The 15,790-nt window shown below is 33.4% G+C and overlaps 3 protein-coding genes across 4 annotated transcripts in view; 1 reads left to right on the top strand and 2 right to left on the bottom strand.

Annotated features, from left to right (window-relative positions):
* The window catches only part of LOC126745691 (procollagen-lysine,2-oxoglutarate 5-dioxygenase), a 30,835-nt gene extending 15,096 nt beyond the window's left edge, over positions 1-15,739 (top strand). For both annotated transcript variants that reach the window (XM_050453657.1, XM_050453658.1), the window contains 3 exons: positions 11,228-11,552; positions 11,606-11,889; positions 15,208-15,739. In XM_050453657.1, the coding sequence (XP_050309614.1) occupies positions 11,228-11,552; positions 11,606-11,889; positions 15,208-15,460 (862 nt within the window). In that variant the 3' untranslated portion in view covers positions 15,461-15,739. The remainder of the gene's footprint in view (positions 1-11,227; positions 11,553-11,605; positions 11,890-15,207) is intronic.
* On the bottom strand, positions 3-3,014 carry LOC126745693 (immunoglobulin domain-containing protein oig-4-like). The gene is made up of 4 exons (XM_050453660.1): positions 2,824-3,014; positions 2,689-2,760; positions 2,483-2,632; positions 3-303 (listed from the first exon to the last, which is right to left on the bottom strand). The coding sequence occupies exons 1-4, from the start codon at positions 2,929-2,931 to the stop codon at positions 145-147; spliced, it is 489 nt and encodes a 162-aa protein (XP_050309617.1). The 5' UTR covers positions 2,932-3,014; the 3' UTR covers positions 3-144.
* LOC126745692 (immunoglobulin domain-containing protein oig-4-like) lies at positions 6,382-7,603 on the bottom strand. Its single transcript, XM_050453659.1, has 5 exons — positions 7,318-7,603; positions 6,955-7,049; positions 6,819-6,900; positions 6,670-6,737; positions 6,382-6,619 (listed from the first exon to the last, which is right to left on the bottom strand). Exons 1-5 carry the CDS (start codon positions 7,430-7,432, stop codon positions 6,461-6,463), a joined length of 519 nt encoding a protein of 172 aa, XP_050309616.1. The 5' UTR covers positions 7,433-7,603; the 3' UTR covers positions 6,382-6,460.
* Positions 15,740-15,790: the final 51 nt, after the last annotated feature.

A 15,790-nucleotide genomic window follows, 5' to 3' on the forward strand; every position in this document is an offset into this window, starting at 1 on the left:
AGTTCCAGTAACTATATATATATTTTATCGCATGTTACAGTCAGTTTTTCAACTATCTAAAAAGCAAATGTAACACATATTTATTTGATTTGTCTTATGTCTAATGCTGTCTCTGTATCACAACCCACGTTCAGTCCGGCGGAATTAATCGAACGTTATGCTGAAATCTGTCTTGAACGATCTTCTGTCTATTGAATACATGTTGTCCGCGGTGCACTCGTATAGACCCGCATCCATTTGAGTCGCCGGATCTATTTCCAGTTTGCTTTTGATTTTATCTTTGCCGATTTGCCACTCGTGAATCTAAACAAAAATAAATATGCAGTCAAAAAAAAAATTGATATTAGCAGCAATTTGGATTCGGAGCTGTTATAGATAGTATTATAGTTTTCAGTCGTATATTGCCCTGGTTTAAGATGGGGTTTGGTTGTGTTGTACAAGGTCTTTGACCAATATATGGACTCACCCTCTACAAGGGTTATGACCGGTGAACTAATGGCCGTGAACTAATTGAGAAATTTTATTATTTCTCGACAATGCATGTTGTCACCCAAAGTGAAAAATATTAAATTGATTTTTTTGCCTCCAAACTGCACTTCTATTGTACAGCCTTTAGATCAGGGCATTATTAAGAGTTTTAAAACATTTTATAGGTGAATCATTATTAAAAAACTTTTATTAGCCATAAATACTGCTGAATTAGCTTGAAAAATACACGTCCTAGATGCAATTTACTTTATAAACATTGCATGGGACCAAGTGACAAAGAAAACGGTTCAAAATTGCTTTATTAGGTCTGGCATTACACACTCTAATAGTTCAGAAAATAGAGCCGGAAACCTGGAAATTTAGGAAAATGAAGACGACATTCCATTGTCACTTTTATCTCAAATGTTGAGGAATAAGGATAATTTGGAGTGATAAACAACAATGATATCAACGAATTTTTTAATGTAGACAATGTAATATTGGAGCAAATTGATGACCTTCCTCTGGAGGTTTCGAATCAAGAGGAAGTATCCGATGAGTCAGAAGAGGAACACGTTGAAATTTTCTAATGTGCACTTTTGTAATTGTGACTTTTACTCTTTTACTCAAAAAATAAACTTTTATAAAGTAGTATATGTTCAATAATGCTTATGAAATATTACTCTGTTTCTTGTTTTTTTTTTTTTTTTTTTTAATTTAATGTTTGGAGTGTTTTTCTCATTTTTCCCATCAGTTGAAACTAGTAAAAAAGAAACACAAATGTGCTCAACTGCCTGGAAAATTGTCATAATTTCTCTCTCTTCCAGGCAGTTGCAATTAGTTAAAAAGGGACAAAAACAACCTCAACTGCCTGGACACTTCTCATTATGTCTCCCACTCTTCCAAGCAGTTGAAAATAGCTAAAAAGAGACAAAAACAACCTCAATTGCCTTGACAATTATCATTATATTTCTCACTCTTCCAGGCAGTTGAACATAGCTAAAAAAACACAAAAACAACCTCAATTGCCTTGACAATTATCATTATATTTCTCACTCTTCCAGGCAGTTGAAATTAGTTAAAAAGAGACAAAAACGACCTCAACTGCCTGGACACTTCTCATTATGTCTCTCACTCTTCTAGGAAGTTGAACATAGCTAAAAAGACACAAAAACGACCTCAATTGCCTTGACAAATATGGAAATTTAGGAAAATGAAGACGACATTCCATTGTCACTTTTATCTCAAATGTTGAGGAATAAGGATTGGAATGATAAACAATAATGATATCAACGAATTTTTTTACGTAGACAATGATTTAATATTGGAGCAAATTGATGACCTTCCTCTGGAGGTTTCGAATCAAGAGGAAGTATCCGATGAGTCAGAAGAGGAACACGTTGAGGAAGAAGAGGAATTGACTACCTATCAACAGGCTTTTAATATGACGCAACAGTTAAAACGCTTCACTCGGGCTAGGGGTGACCTATCTACTCTAGATTTACTATCTAAGCTTGATCTTCATTTCCAAGATACTTTGCTCAACAAAAAAAATCGACAAACGTCTTTATTAGAAAGTAATTTATTGTTATACAGTGATTTTTTCTGTTTTAATAAAAGCAGAAATAAACACCTATTTTATACAGCTCTTATTGGTTCCGGACGTAGTCAGTCCCTCGAGTTCTTATTCTATTGTGGAAAAAAACATTTACAGTACTTTCTGGCCTATTACGTGTGAGTTATCGGAGGGATTTGCTTTCGAATTATAGACTTTTTTAGAGAAAATTATAATAAAATAAATTCTTTTAAACATTTTCAGAAAATCCTACAGAATATCCTAGCCTAAAGGCGTCTCAAGACAAAACGCTGATATTCACCAGAAGTGTTTTAATACTGTTGGCATACTGCAAATATTTATCCAAACGATTTTTTCAAAGTCCAAATGTGGCGTAACCCTGTAAATGCTAACTTCTATTCTAATGGAGCTTTAATTTATTTATCTTATGCTACTTACATGTAAATACTGATGTGTGAAAATTTCACTTCCGTCCTTGTACCAAGTGATATGCGGTCGTGGATTTCCCCTGGCAACGCATATAAAAGCGATTTTATGACCGAGCACGTATTCATAATCGAAGTGCGACGCTAAAGTTATTTTGGCACCCTACAATGTTTGATTCACCCTCACACTATACGTCCCTAAATAAGTATCTTACTTACATTATTATTATTGTAGTACTTGTCGGATTCTGGATCGCGGTATTTTCCAGTAATGGGCAAGCCAATTTGGAACTACCGAAAATAACATAAAAGAGCTTCTCTTAAAAGTGATATTTAAAAAAAGAGTATTTTTACCTTGGATTTCGATCTGGTTCTAGTCCTGGCCCTTTTAGATTCCGTTTCGGTAACAAACCCGATCACCAATAACAAAACGATGGACACGGCGATTTTCATTATGACCATTAGACCGGGAAATCTGTTGGGACTAACTTGGACGGCCACTCGATCATTTTGACCGGTCTGTCGCGTCCCCCTTCGCTTATTATTATTGCACAGATTGATTGTAATTTAAAACAATTTATTCATAACATCGTGCGACTATTCACCGTCGATTCGCACGGCCACCGGCATTTTGGCATTAGGAAACGGTAGCAACCGATATTATAATGAGATAAGTGTAGGAATATTTTACGCGGTTAAAAGGACAAACTTGAGGGCGATAGAATTATCAACGATTGACATACATTCGAATTATTTTAAGGTCAGATCAGATTATGTGTGAACAAACAAGGTGTTAACTGAATTGTCTGATTGGCATTAGATTTAAAAAAATAAACAAAAATACAACTCTTAAATTTTCTAACTCTAATACTTAAGTTTTAGATAAGGGAACCAACGTGTAATAAGGGAATGAACATTTTCTTTGATTAAGTAATTTCTTTCTGATCATAAGCGTTTTAATTTATATATTCTTTGTGTTTATAGGCCACCTACAGGAGATATTGCTATGTTTTTGGACAAACTTGATTCTCTTTTATCCCAGTTGTCTATTTCTAGAGTCTTTTCTAGCTGTCTGTTTCTAGAGCACCTGCACAACCGACTGAATGTTGGTGAAGTTGCAGCAGCGGTATTCTGTGACTTGTCCAAGGCATAGCAAGCCACAATTTCAACAATGTTGTTTGTTGCAAGAGTAGTTGATTTTTTATTTCGAAAACCATACTGGCTTTATAAGAAGTTATGTATTTGATCTTTCAGAGCGGATTCAAAGATATTGGATAGAGTGGCCAGAAGGGTTAGTAAGCCAGTAGTTAGAAAGTTCCATCAGCTTGTTTTTGAAAATAGGTATCACTTTAGCTTTTTTTAATAACCTGGAAAAGATGCCATAGAGATTATTAAGCTTAGTAAGAGGGCAAGTTATCACATGTTTTACTGATTACTGATTTATTTGGTCATTTGATACTACATATACAATAGAATAAGACAAGTCAGAAGAAAGAAACTGATAATCTTAATTAACTTATTTAAAAGAGTAAAACTATTCTAAAAAAAACCCAATTACACACATCTAAAACTTAGAAACTATAATAACCACAAAAGTACCAACAAACAGTACAAACAAAGTACAGACACTGACTAGGCAGAGAGTGAGACTGCGTGAGTCACAGAGTGCTGCTGATGAAACTGAAGCTCTATGGTTTCAGAGGAACTGCCCTTGAGTGGTTTCGTTCCTACTTATCAAATCGTGTCCAAGCTGTCAAATTTAATGGTGGTATCTCTAAGGAACTTAATATAAATGTGGGTGTTCCGCAAGGGTCAGTACTTGGTCCTTTACTTTTTCTCATTTATGTGAACGTAATTCTAATAAATTAAATAATTTTAAATGTAATACAAATGATATATGTTTAAATAATAAAGCGATCACTATGCCACCGTTCAGTAAGTTTTTGGGTCTTTCCATAGACAAGTTCCTTAAATTTGAAGACCATATTGTAAATGTATGTAGAAAAGTCTCATCAGGCTGCTACGCCCTAAGGGTTATTGCTACCAGTCTTGATTTCTCCATCGCCAGATCTACATACTTCGCGATTATCGAGTCGCACCTTCGATATGGAATTTGCTTTTGGGGTTCATGTTCAAATTCACTTTTTAGTTCAGTGTTTGTACTCCAGAAAAGGGCCATTAGATATCTATGTGGGGCCAAGCCTCGTGACTCATGTCGCCCGCTTTTGTAAGTCATAATATTTTAACCCTGTGTTGTATTTTTATTTTGGAAACAGTTCGCTTAGTTTTTAGAAAATATAAACAGGAACTCCACTTAGGAAGCCACTATTAATACGCGACAAAATTATTTGCTGAGGCTACTCATTCCTCATTTTGAACTTGTCCGTAGCTCTATCATATATGGAGGTAGAAAGCTGTTTAATAAAGTTCCACTAGAAATAAGACTGAAAAAAGCCTACGTACACGGACGAAAATATTTCTTGCTAGTAAAGCGTACTATAGTTTAGGTGAATTTTTTAATGATTAGCATTTAAGTATTTTTCAAAGTTTTATATATTTTTATTTTAAATTAGTTTCTCGTTTTTATTCCTTTAATGTACAGTCTATTGGCTTTGTCTACAACTTCTATGTTTATATTGACAATAAAGCATTTTTGAGTTTGAGGCATGGGTCTAGAACAGGATCAATAATTTATGTCACGTTGTCGCCTTACATCAGTTCAACGTTTCGTCTTTTAGCGTCCATTGTTTTTTTTTCCTAATAGGAATATCTTTATTTCCTGAAACATTGTGAGGGTAAAAATTGATTTTTGGATTCCAACAGATTCCTATATATGGCCAGTGTCCAGCCTGGAATTATTATGATCATGTGATTCTTCCAGGCAGTTGAGGGATGAAATGGTGTTTCTCTTCGAGGCACTTCACTTAATACAGTTAACTGCTTGGAAGAAAATTATTATTTTTTTATCTAAAGGAATTAGAAGTTCAACTGTGTGGAATAAAAAAATTATAATTTTTTTCCAGGCACTTAAGGCATCTTTAAGGAATTTTATATAATCAATGGGTTAAACTTAGTTGAAAAAAGAAGGCACAGATAAAAAAAAAAGAAGAAAACAAATATTAATTACAAAGAGGATTTTTTTAAATATACACAATATAGGAGGGAGGAGGAGAAAAGGATTAAAACCTCTAAGTTCCTATTTCTTATTCATTATTCTGGTCTGACTAAGCACATACAGCGTTTGTTAGAGCCAGTAAATAGTTTTAGGAAACAATTTGTGTGACATTTCATAGAATAAGAGACATTTCAGTTTAAGATGCAATGCACATGTTTTTCCCAATCCTCTTCAAAAGTGCAAGTTTATGATTTTATTGATGATTGACTTACCATTAATTATTATCTATCTTTTTTGTTGTATATACTTTTCAACGTTACTTGTTTTCCTAATTTGGTCAGTTTAAGAAATTAAAGGATTGTGTTTAGAAAAACTGCCTTTTATTCCAACCGAACCGACGTGTTGCTGAGACGGGTAGTTTTGGTGACGCGACAGCGTTTGATAGGACCAACTTTCCATTCTGCAATGAAAGATTTTTATTGATTGCTAGGAGAACTCCAAGGGTTGATTCTGAAATCTTTTGCCAACGTTTTACAAGACGTACATGGTACCGTAAACTGACATTTTTAAAGAGGAGAATGACATAAATTTTATTTACATGATAAACACACATCAGTTACCCCTAAAAGTAAGGAGCGCCTGGTCTATGATTCTTTATTGACTCGTTAACTGTGTCATACTGTTGAAAAAGTTTTGAAGAAATTTCTTGGGTCTTGGGTTATGCTGAAGCAACCTTTTCGTTAAACCATGATTCCCACTCTCTTGATTATTCTTCATATTTATATAAGATGCATGAACACTTTTTCAAACTTTTTATTCTATTACACTTGCTATAAACATTTTTTATTTAAAATAACTAATTTATTCCTTATCCGACTAATAGGTAAGCATCGCATAATCTGTCCTAAACGCCCTATAATCTATGGCATATTTATTGTTTGCTTGACACTCATAAAACCCGGCGTCTTTTTGTGTAGCCGGATCAATTTCCATTTTACTTTTGATCGTGTCGTTACCCTCGGTCCATTCGTGTACCTACAGAAAAAACATAAAATACGCTGTATATTGTAACAAACTGATCTTACTTGAAAATACTTGTGATGGTACAGTTCGATTCCATCTTTGAACCACGTAATCTCCGGCCTAGGCAACCCTAAAACGTGAAAACACTTATTGATGCTTCCATTAAATTCCTCTTCAAATAAAATTAGTTGCATTAGTACCTAAGCTCTACCTTGTGCCATACAGAAGAAAGTGATTTTTCTCCCCAGCATGTATTCATAATCGAAATGACTGGATTTTACTATTCTCGCCCCCTAAAAGTGGCAAAATGGTCGCGTTCAATTAACCCTTAAAGATATTTTACTTACGTCTTTATTGTCATAATATGTAGCAGATTGTGGGTTTCTGGGTTGTATCATTACTGGCACTCTTGAGCTGTATAATCTACCTTTTCCAAATTTTGCTAAAAAAGGAACTCTTTAATAAGGTATATGAAAGAACCACATGGAGACAGCATATGGAACTAATGTCAAGTAAGGAAATTAAAATTAAAACCTCAGTGCCTATATTCTGCTGTCACACGAACAAGATTCAAGAGACTCGTCATACAATAAAGCATAGTTGAATTTATCTAAATCGCTAGTTACATTACCAATTTCGCATTTTCATAAATCAATACCAATAATCCAGCTTAAGATAAGAAAGGTTGATTTAATTGAGCGATATTTTACCTCCCGCCCGTCCTCCTCCGCCGATCTTGGCCCCGCTGCCCATTTTCGCACTCTCACAACAATTGAGGAGCACCAAACCGAACAACATCGTCGTCAACCACCCTTTGAGGAACATCCTGCTGCGTAACCGATTATTCGTACTGCGACCGCATACATTCACGCAAATATTACACCAGATCCGTTCCTCTATATATCAACGCTTTAATTTAATATAAATTATTATGATACCTAGTAGCAATTTGATCGTCCGCGGGTCAGTCCTTCGTGTTTGTTTATGTCGTATTAATGAAGGGGGTAAAGAGGATGTGGATTTTTGCCTTAATTTGATTTGGAGAATGTTCCGAAATCCACTAAAACAGAAAATGTGACAATTATAATGGGGACTTTAATGCAAAGGCAATGGTGGATAAAGTAGATGAATGCACTGGGAGTTAGACTTATTCAGTTCTGTCAAAACAACAATTTTATAATAATAAATACATGATTCATGTATACCCAAACGTAAACTTTACATATGTAAATCGTACCAGCAGATAAAGAGTGAAAAACTAAATTATGTTGACAAAAATATACCCAAGTACAAAGCGTCACAAAATTAGGTAAATAATAATATCAGAAAATACTGATATCCGAAATACAAAAAAAACAACGTTGGATATAGGAAATCAATTAAAAACCAATGAATAAAAAAATTTATTTTTCAAATCACTGATATAGACACAAAATTAACCAAAAGCCAAAAATCTACAAAAAGAAATAATGGATGACAGAGGAGATCCTGGAGTTAATGGACGACAGTTTATAAAACAGAGATATGAAATGTAGAGAGATAAACAAGCAAATCAAATTAATCAAGCATTCAAAAAGACCATTGCAAATAGATAGAGGAGTCTACAAAAAATAAAAGAGATGACTTAATTATATGATAAAAAAAAAGGTTTGAATACAAATCAGTAAGCAAGAAAATAGACAGAATATATCAATGCATTGTTTGGAGAACAAAATTAAAAACGGCTCAGATTAGTAGAAGTTGAATGAATTTATTTAACGAAATATAAAAAACAGGACATATACCCAACCCAAAAACCACAAACGCTAAAGACTGTTGTAAATTCAGAACATTATCTTTAATAAGTTTGAAAGTAATACATGAACGCATTAATGTAAATCTAAAAGAAGGAATAAATGACAATCAATTTGGGTTCGGAGACGGACAAAGTACCACAAAGGCGTTGTTCGTACTAAATGTGTTATGAATTCGCATGTATGCTATAAGACTTCGAATAAACCTTTGATAAGGTAAGACACGAAAAACTCAAATTTCGTGAAGCGTTCTTGCCATCATCAGACTAGGGTTACTTAACATACACACAAATTCTAAACAATTACAAATTTGTTATTGTTTAGAATTTGTGTGTGTGTTAAGTAACTCTAGTCTGATGATGGCAAAAACACTTGCCTTTACATATTTCGATTGGATAACTAAAGAATACTTCTTATGCATCAAAAAAAACAGTCTCCAATATAAATAAAGATAGAAGAGATTTTCCGGATAATAAAGTGAGCATTTGTCTTAGGGCACGTTTTTGCAGCACAATATCAATGAAAAATAGACGTCTTTAGCTACTAATACACATACATCACCTTATTTCTAATTGTTTATATAGTAAAACATCCAGATGTCAACATAGAACAGAGCTGCTCAATGTGATCTTCCAACTCTAATCTACTGTCAATAAGTATATTTAAGAATTTATTAAAATTATTAATAGTAACGATTTAATTAGTTGCTGTCACATCATCTTTTAAAACCAGTTAGATCCTCGTTGACCATTCCATCGGAGGATAGTTGTATCATTATTATGTTAAAGAACCGTAGTGTCTAGTCAAAATTCTTAGAAGAAGAAACATAAACAACAGAGACCAAACAATAGATATAAGAACTAGAATAGAAATAGCAAAAAACGCGTTTGTAAAACTGAAATCAATCTAGGGTTCCAGAGACTTCACAATAGAACTAAGAGTGAGAATATTAAGGTGCTATGTGTTTTCAATACTGGAAAGCTGGCCAATTAAACAAACTACAGTAGTTCGAAACATGGTGTTATAGAAGGATAAAAATTCAGAGATTGGAGGAACACAAAGTCAGTGGTCTCAGGTTATTAAACTATTACACGTGTTTCGCCCTAAGGCATCATCAAATCTAAAAGTAGAAAGCAGCCCTAGTATAAAAAACAACAATGCATAGACACGAATTACAATGTTGAGATACGACTTACCAGTAAAGTTTCTATTCGTTTAACACCACAAATATTTAAGTTGAAATAAAAAATAAATACATAAAAAAATATTGCTGATGTCCCATTATATCCGGTTTCAAAACTAAATAAAACAAAAGTAAAGAAAACAAGCAGGATGAGGTTAAATTGAACGGGAGAACGGAAATAAAGCAAAAAATAAAATATGATCGAGAATTGAACCAGCGAGACCATCGGGTTCGTAGGCAAGCGCTAAACTTACGTGCTATCCAGGTCGTGATAAAGATTGTTAAAAATTGAATGCGGTACAAAGGTAAAAACATTATTCACACAAGACAGTATAGGACTCCTTTTTGCCCTTGTGATCTCCAACTTCTCTAATAAGTCGAGCTTCTTTCATGAAGGATTAATTACATTTTCCGGGATGGAAGGAAAGTGTTTTGAAGATAATACATGACTTGGCAAAAGCCGATGTAGTTTCGGTGATTTTGGTATCTTTGTGTTTGTTATATTCTCTTAAGTGTTCCTGCACTCTCGTTATTATTTTTCTTCCAGACTGACCAATGTAAACGGCATTACAGTTCTCGCAGTTAAGTGAGTAAACTCTCGATTGGGTTAAGAATTAATGTTTGAATCTTTAATGAGCTTGTTAAATAATGTGTTGGAAGTTTTAAATGCTATCTATAAATTATAATTTTTTAAAAAATTAGCCAATCAAGAGGAGATACTACCAAAATAAGTGCGGCAATGAAATCTAGAATTTTTAATGTTGGTGTGATGGAGTAAATTATAGGAGAGCTTGTATTTTTTTTTGAATTATAGAGGGATGCTATAGCAATGATGATGTCCAATCATCCAATAAAGCAGAAGTATATAATACAGCACACCCAGATATTTCATTTTGCCTGAAACATTCCACGAAACCCCAATATTCAGTGACAACAACGCATTGTATAGAATTTAATAAAATTAAAAATAAAATTGAAACTGCCTATAATATCTATAATAATTTTATCTTGCAAAAGAGGGCTATCAGATATATTTGCAAAGTAGCTTTAAGAGATTCATGTAGAGAACTTTTTATTACTATTACTCACAAAATCCTTATGTTGCCTTCTTTATTTATGCTAGAAACGGTGTGCTTAATTCACAAAAAGTACAGAGATCTCAATGTTGGAGATAGGCACCATTATAGCAGCAGAAGGGCTAATGATGTGATTTTGCCTGTACCCTCAAACTCATTAATAAAAAGGTCATTTATATTTGATGGCAAAAAAATGTTTAATCATCTTCCAGCGGATATTAAGGAAGTGCAAAGTAATAGAGCCTTTAGGAAAAGAGTTAAAAAATTGTTGGTTGCAAGAGGCTACTATGAAGTAAATGACTTTCTTTTAGATAGATTTTAACACATGACATTATATATTTGTCTGTGCCCTGTCAGAAATGTGTATTTAGTACTTAAGTTTTGCTGTAAGAGATGTATGTACTTATGTACGATTTGTGTATTGTATATGTGCTTTTTTTTTTGTTTCTACCTATGTATGTTAATGCCATTCTTCTCATACAGCTTTGTCGACAAGATTAAACGATCTCTTATGACAATAAAGCATATTTTGATTTGATTTGATTAATATTTTTATTTTTAATTTCAGAGGTTTATGGAACGTCCCCTACATAAACAGTGCCTACGTAATCAACTCCACCCTACTTAAAACCTACGACAGATCACAATTGTCATACAACAAACCGACCGTGGACGCAGACATGGCGATATGTCAAACGCTTCGGGATCTAGACGTGTTCATGTACGTCTCGAATCGCGTGGACTTTGGACATTTAATCAACGCGGACTCTTACGATATCACCAGGACCGAACCGGACATGTATCAGATTTTCGAGAACGAGCAGGACTGGGAGGAGGCTTATATACATCCCGATTATCCCGAGGAGCTTAACCCTCAACACAAAAACGAACAGGTGAATTAAAATAGCTTTTATATGTGAATTGGTATTGATTAAATAGTTTTTAGCCTTGTCCGGATGTCTATAGGTTCCCAATAGTGACAAGGAAGTTCGCCCAGTCGTTAATTAATATGATGGAGAGTTTCGGTAAATGGTCTTCTGGTAAAAACGAGGACGAGCGTTTAGAAGGGGGTTACGAGGCGGTTCCTACCAGGGACATTCACATGAACCAAGTGGGATGGGAAAGGCACTGGTTGTATTTCTTGCAGAAGTACGTAAGGCCGTTACAGGAGCACGTTTTTACTGGTTATTATCATGATCCGCCCAGGAGTTTAATGAATTTCGTTGTTAGGTAAGGCATATGATGTTTTTTATTGCTTTTTAATTAAATTGAAATTAGTCGCACATTTCTAGAGTAATTGGGATGATTAATTGAATGCCCCAGATATACAACACAAATCGGCAAGAATTGAAAAATTTATATACACAAGAATGTCATTATCTATGATCTAACTACAGCACTACTTAACTTACCCCATAGTTCCATTAAGCCAAATGGGATTAAAAAGCTGCATACCAGAGGATAAATTAAATACACGTAAATCGAAGCTCAATCATTGTACACGTCACTGAAATAACTTTTCTTAAGTGTTCTTCTGATTCACAGTCGAGAGATACTTCATCTGAAAGTTGAAGTACTTGTCCTAGTGCAAAATTTAAATAGCAACGCTCGTCTGCTTGTAATATAAAACTTCTTTATTTTCTTTTCGTTCGGTGTCTCCTTCTGGTTTATTTGGTAAAAGAGGAACAATTTTTTATTAGTCCATCAGGCAACCACTTGCGAAAATTTTGTGCATAAATGTTATTCCAAAAAAAATCACAAATAGTTTTTAGTGTTTTGTTTCCAGATGTTTTCCAGACATTTAAAGTTTCTTCGCGGTGTTGAAAGGCATTTTATTGTTTTTTTGTCTGTACTTTCAAAGTAATTTATGCTTTATTCCAGGCATTTGAATCCCCAATCTAAATATTCCAGGGACTTACAATAGTTTCTTGTATGTTTCAGACAACAAATTAGCGCACGTGAAAATCTTACATAATATAGTTTTCTAGTCATTGGAATTTACCTTTCGCTTATATTTTCTGTATTGACGGTAAACTGCTGGTGTTCTTAGGCTTCTAAAGTAATTTTCTATATGTTCTAGGAATTTTTCATATTATTCCGGGCATTTGACGCCAATTTAGGTTTCTTTCTGAGACTATCCTTATATTTCCAGTATAAAAAAATTGGAGCGATTTTTTATATTCTTTCAGGTTTTTTTCTTCTTGGTATTTAATGTCAATTAATTTTCTCTAGTTTTTTTTTTATTTTTTTTCTAAGTTCTTATTACTTTTAAAGTAATTTTTAGTTTATTCCAGGCATTCGAATCGACAATTATGGCCCTTAAACAAGTTCGGTAGACTAGATAATGACTGCTCAGGATACTAAGACCTGGACTTATTTTACCTGTCATAAAAGTCACATACATTTAGATAAACATGTTTTTGAAATACCTATGTATTTTACACGACATATAATGAAAGTAATTATTAACTGAAAATGCTGAATTTTGCTAAAAATTACAGTAGTTGTGCACTTTATAATAAAATGAAACTCGATTCTTAAAGCAATGAAATTTTAAAGCCTCTTAGGATTTTTCGACTATATTAAATTGATTTAAAATCTATAAACGACATAAAATCCACAAAGTATTGATTAAATTTTTTAATTTTTTATATATTTTTACTACGTATTCAATTATAGTCAACATTGGTTTACCAAGTATAATTTCACATCATATTTGTATAAAAATAATGTAATGCATGCATATACTATTACTTTTTAACCATTTACAACGAAAATCTTATTAATAAATAGGACATTCTCTTCTGTATTGAATATTTCTTGTATTATTAACCCATTGGCAATACAAGAATCATTTGTACTTGTCAGAAAAGTTTAATTTACAACTTCAAAAGAAGAAACTACAAATTATTCTATTGGAATATTTCAAGGATCGAATTCTTACATGTTGCAGACTTCTCAGATCATTTTGCCATTTTTTCTTACATTTTCTGGGTGGTATGGATGGTACACTCTCAATTTCTTCCTGGGACACTTTTTGTGTTTCCGGTATATCTTTCAGTTATTTGGACCATTTTTTTCATGTCCTTCCAGGCATTTCAAGTTTCTTTCTCTTATGTAATGACAATTAATTTTCTCTATAGTCCATTTCTTAATCCGTAGCAGCACACGAAAGAGTCGATAGCCATAAAACGGTCGTAAACCATTGGCGTCCCACTTTTCAAGTACATTAAGACCTGAATGTTTTCATTTCTTGGGTTTATTTAATAGTGCAAGAAATAGGCCAATTTTAGCCATAAATTCTTTGAATTACTTAAGTACCTAATGAATAAGTTCTTTTTAACCCTAATAAGTAGATATTGTCTAGGTAGGTAAATATGGAGGTATAAGTATTATAGGTACCTAAATTGTGCAATCTTAAATGCAAACAGGTAGTTATATTTTATGGTATATATTGTAGATATATCCTAAAAACTTAATTTATTTCATTTGTTGTAAGAATGTCAAAGTTTAGTCCCATAGTGTGTAAAGGTGTTTTAGATTTTAAAGCAAGTGTGCATCAAATGCCTCTAAGTACTGTTAGAAATCTAGTTTCTACATGTGCCAATATGACAGGCATAAGTAAAGCAACAATTTGGACTGCTTAGTGACAGAAAAAGTGAAAATCGTGAGAACTTGCCTAAGAAGAGTGTAAAGAAAACTGCCGGTAGGAAGCCGATAGCAGTTGATGAGACAGCAAAGCATATCATCAGGAGGACAGTACATTCATTTTATTTTAAGAATGAAATCCCAACTATCGACAAAATTTTGACACTTATAAAAGAAGACGAAAATGTACCAAAAATGGAAAGAAAAAAATTATGGAAAATTTTACACGAATTACATTTTTCTTGGCAAAAGCAAAATAGAAAATCTATTTTAATAGATAAAGAATAAATAGTCTGTTGGAGAAGAAAGTATTTAGGGCAAATTAAGGAGTATCGAAAGGAAGGAAGAAACATTTATTATTTGGATAAAACCTGGCTTAACGAAGGACACACCGTGAGCAAGTGCCGGTAGGATAAAAATGTTCAAATTTCGCTTTCCCGCTTTTAAGAAATGTTTCTTGTTAATTTAATAAGTATAGGTTATACCTACCAACCATACTTTTTCTAAAAATCTTTATCTAATAGATAATAGATAAAATCCATAGTCGGGACGATACTGGCAACCCGTTTGTCATAAAAATGAACTCGAAACCATTGTTCCGAATTTTACGTCCTATTGTATTTGAGACCATACAGGACTTGTCCACTTAAAATTGGTAAAAACAGCCTGGTTTATCATTTTGTTACATGTAGAAAAATGGAAGACTCACCCTATATTTATGCTACTTCTGCATAAATAATGAGGCACTGTGCTCTCACCAAAAAGGAAATAGATTATAGGGATTTTTTTTTTTGTATTTCGGGCTTATTTACAGGCATTCTAATCCATAATCTAATTATTCCAGGGATGTACAAATAGTTCTCGAATCTTTTGCCATATTTATCCTGTGTTCAATTTTAGATACAGACCAGACGAGCAACCGTCACTAAGACCCCACCACGACAGTTCAACTTATACCATCAACATCGCCTTAAATGAAGCAGGTAAAGATTATTCTGGGGGCGGCTGTCGATTTATCAGGTACAACTGTAGCGTTACCGACTCGAAAGTTGGATGGATGTTGATGCACCCCGGTAGACTGACCCATTATCACGAGGGTCTACTTGTGACCAATGGTACTCGGTACATCATGATTTCTTTTGTGGATCCGTAGAAAACTGCATTTATGTTGTTGACATAAGGCCTAATCCTATTAGTTTTAAGGTTACTAAACTGTTAAGTAAAATTATTACTTTATATTGGGACTGTTAGTATAATTTAGAAAACACTTTTTCAATATTTGTTTTTTTAGTTCTTCTCTCGTTTAACTTAGGTTTAAGTAATAATTGTCTTAATCTAAGGCCATTCGCATCATTAAAACTGTAACTACTTATTGACTGCCTAATACAACCTCATGAAAATAGATATTAATAAAATGTTTAATAATTTTGTACTTCTTGGAGTTTTTTTCCTTTTTTAGTTTTAACTAACGACCTCTCGTTTT

This window comes from Anthonomus grandis, chromosome 16, assembly GCF_022605725.1.
Source record: "Anthonomus grandis grandis chromosome 16, icAntGran1.3, whole genome shotgun sequence".
In the NCBI taxonomy this organism is placed as follows: Eukaryota; Metazoa; Arthropoda; class Insecta; order Coleoptera; family Curculionidae; genus Anthonomus; species Anthonomus grandis.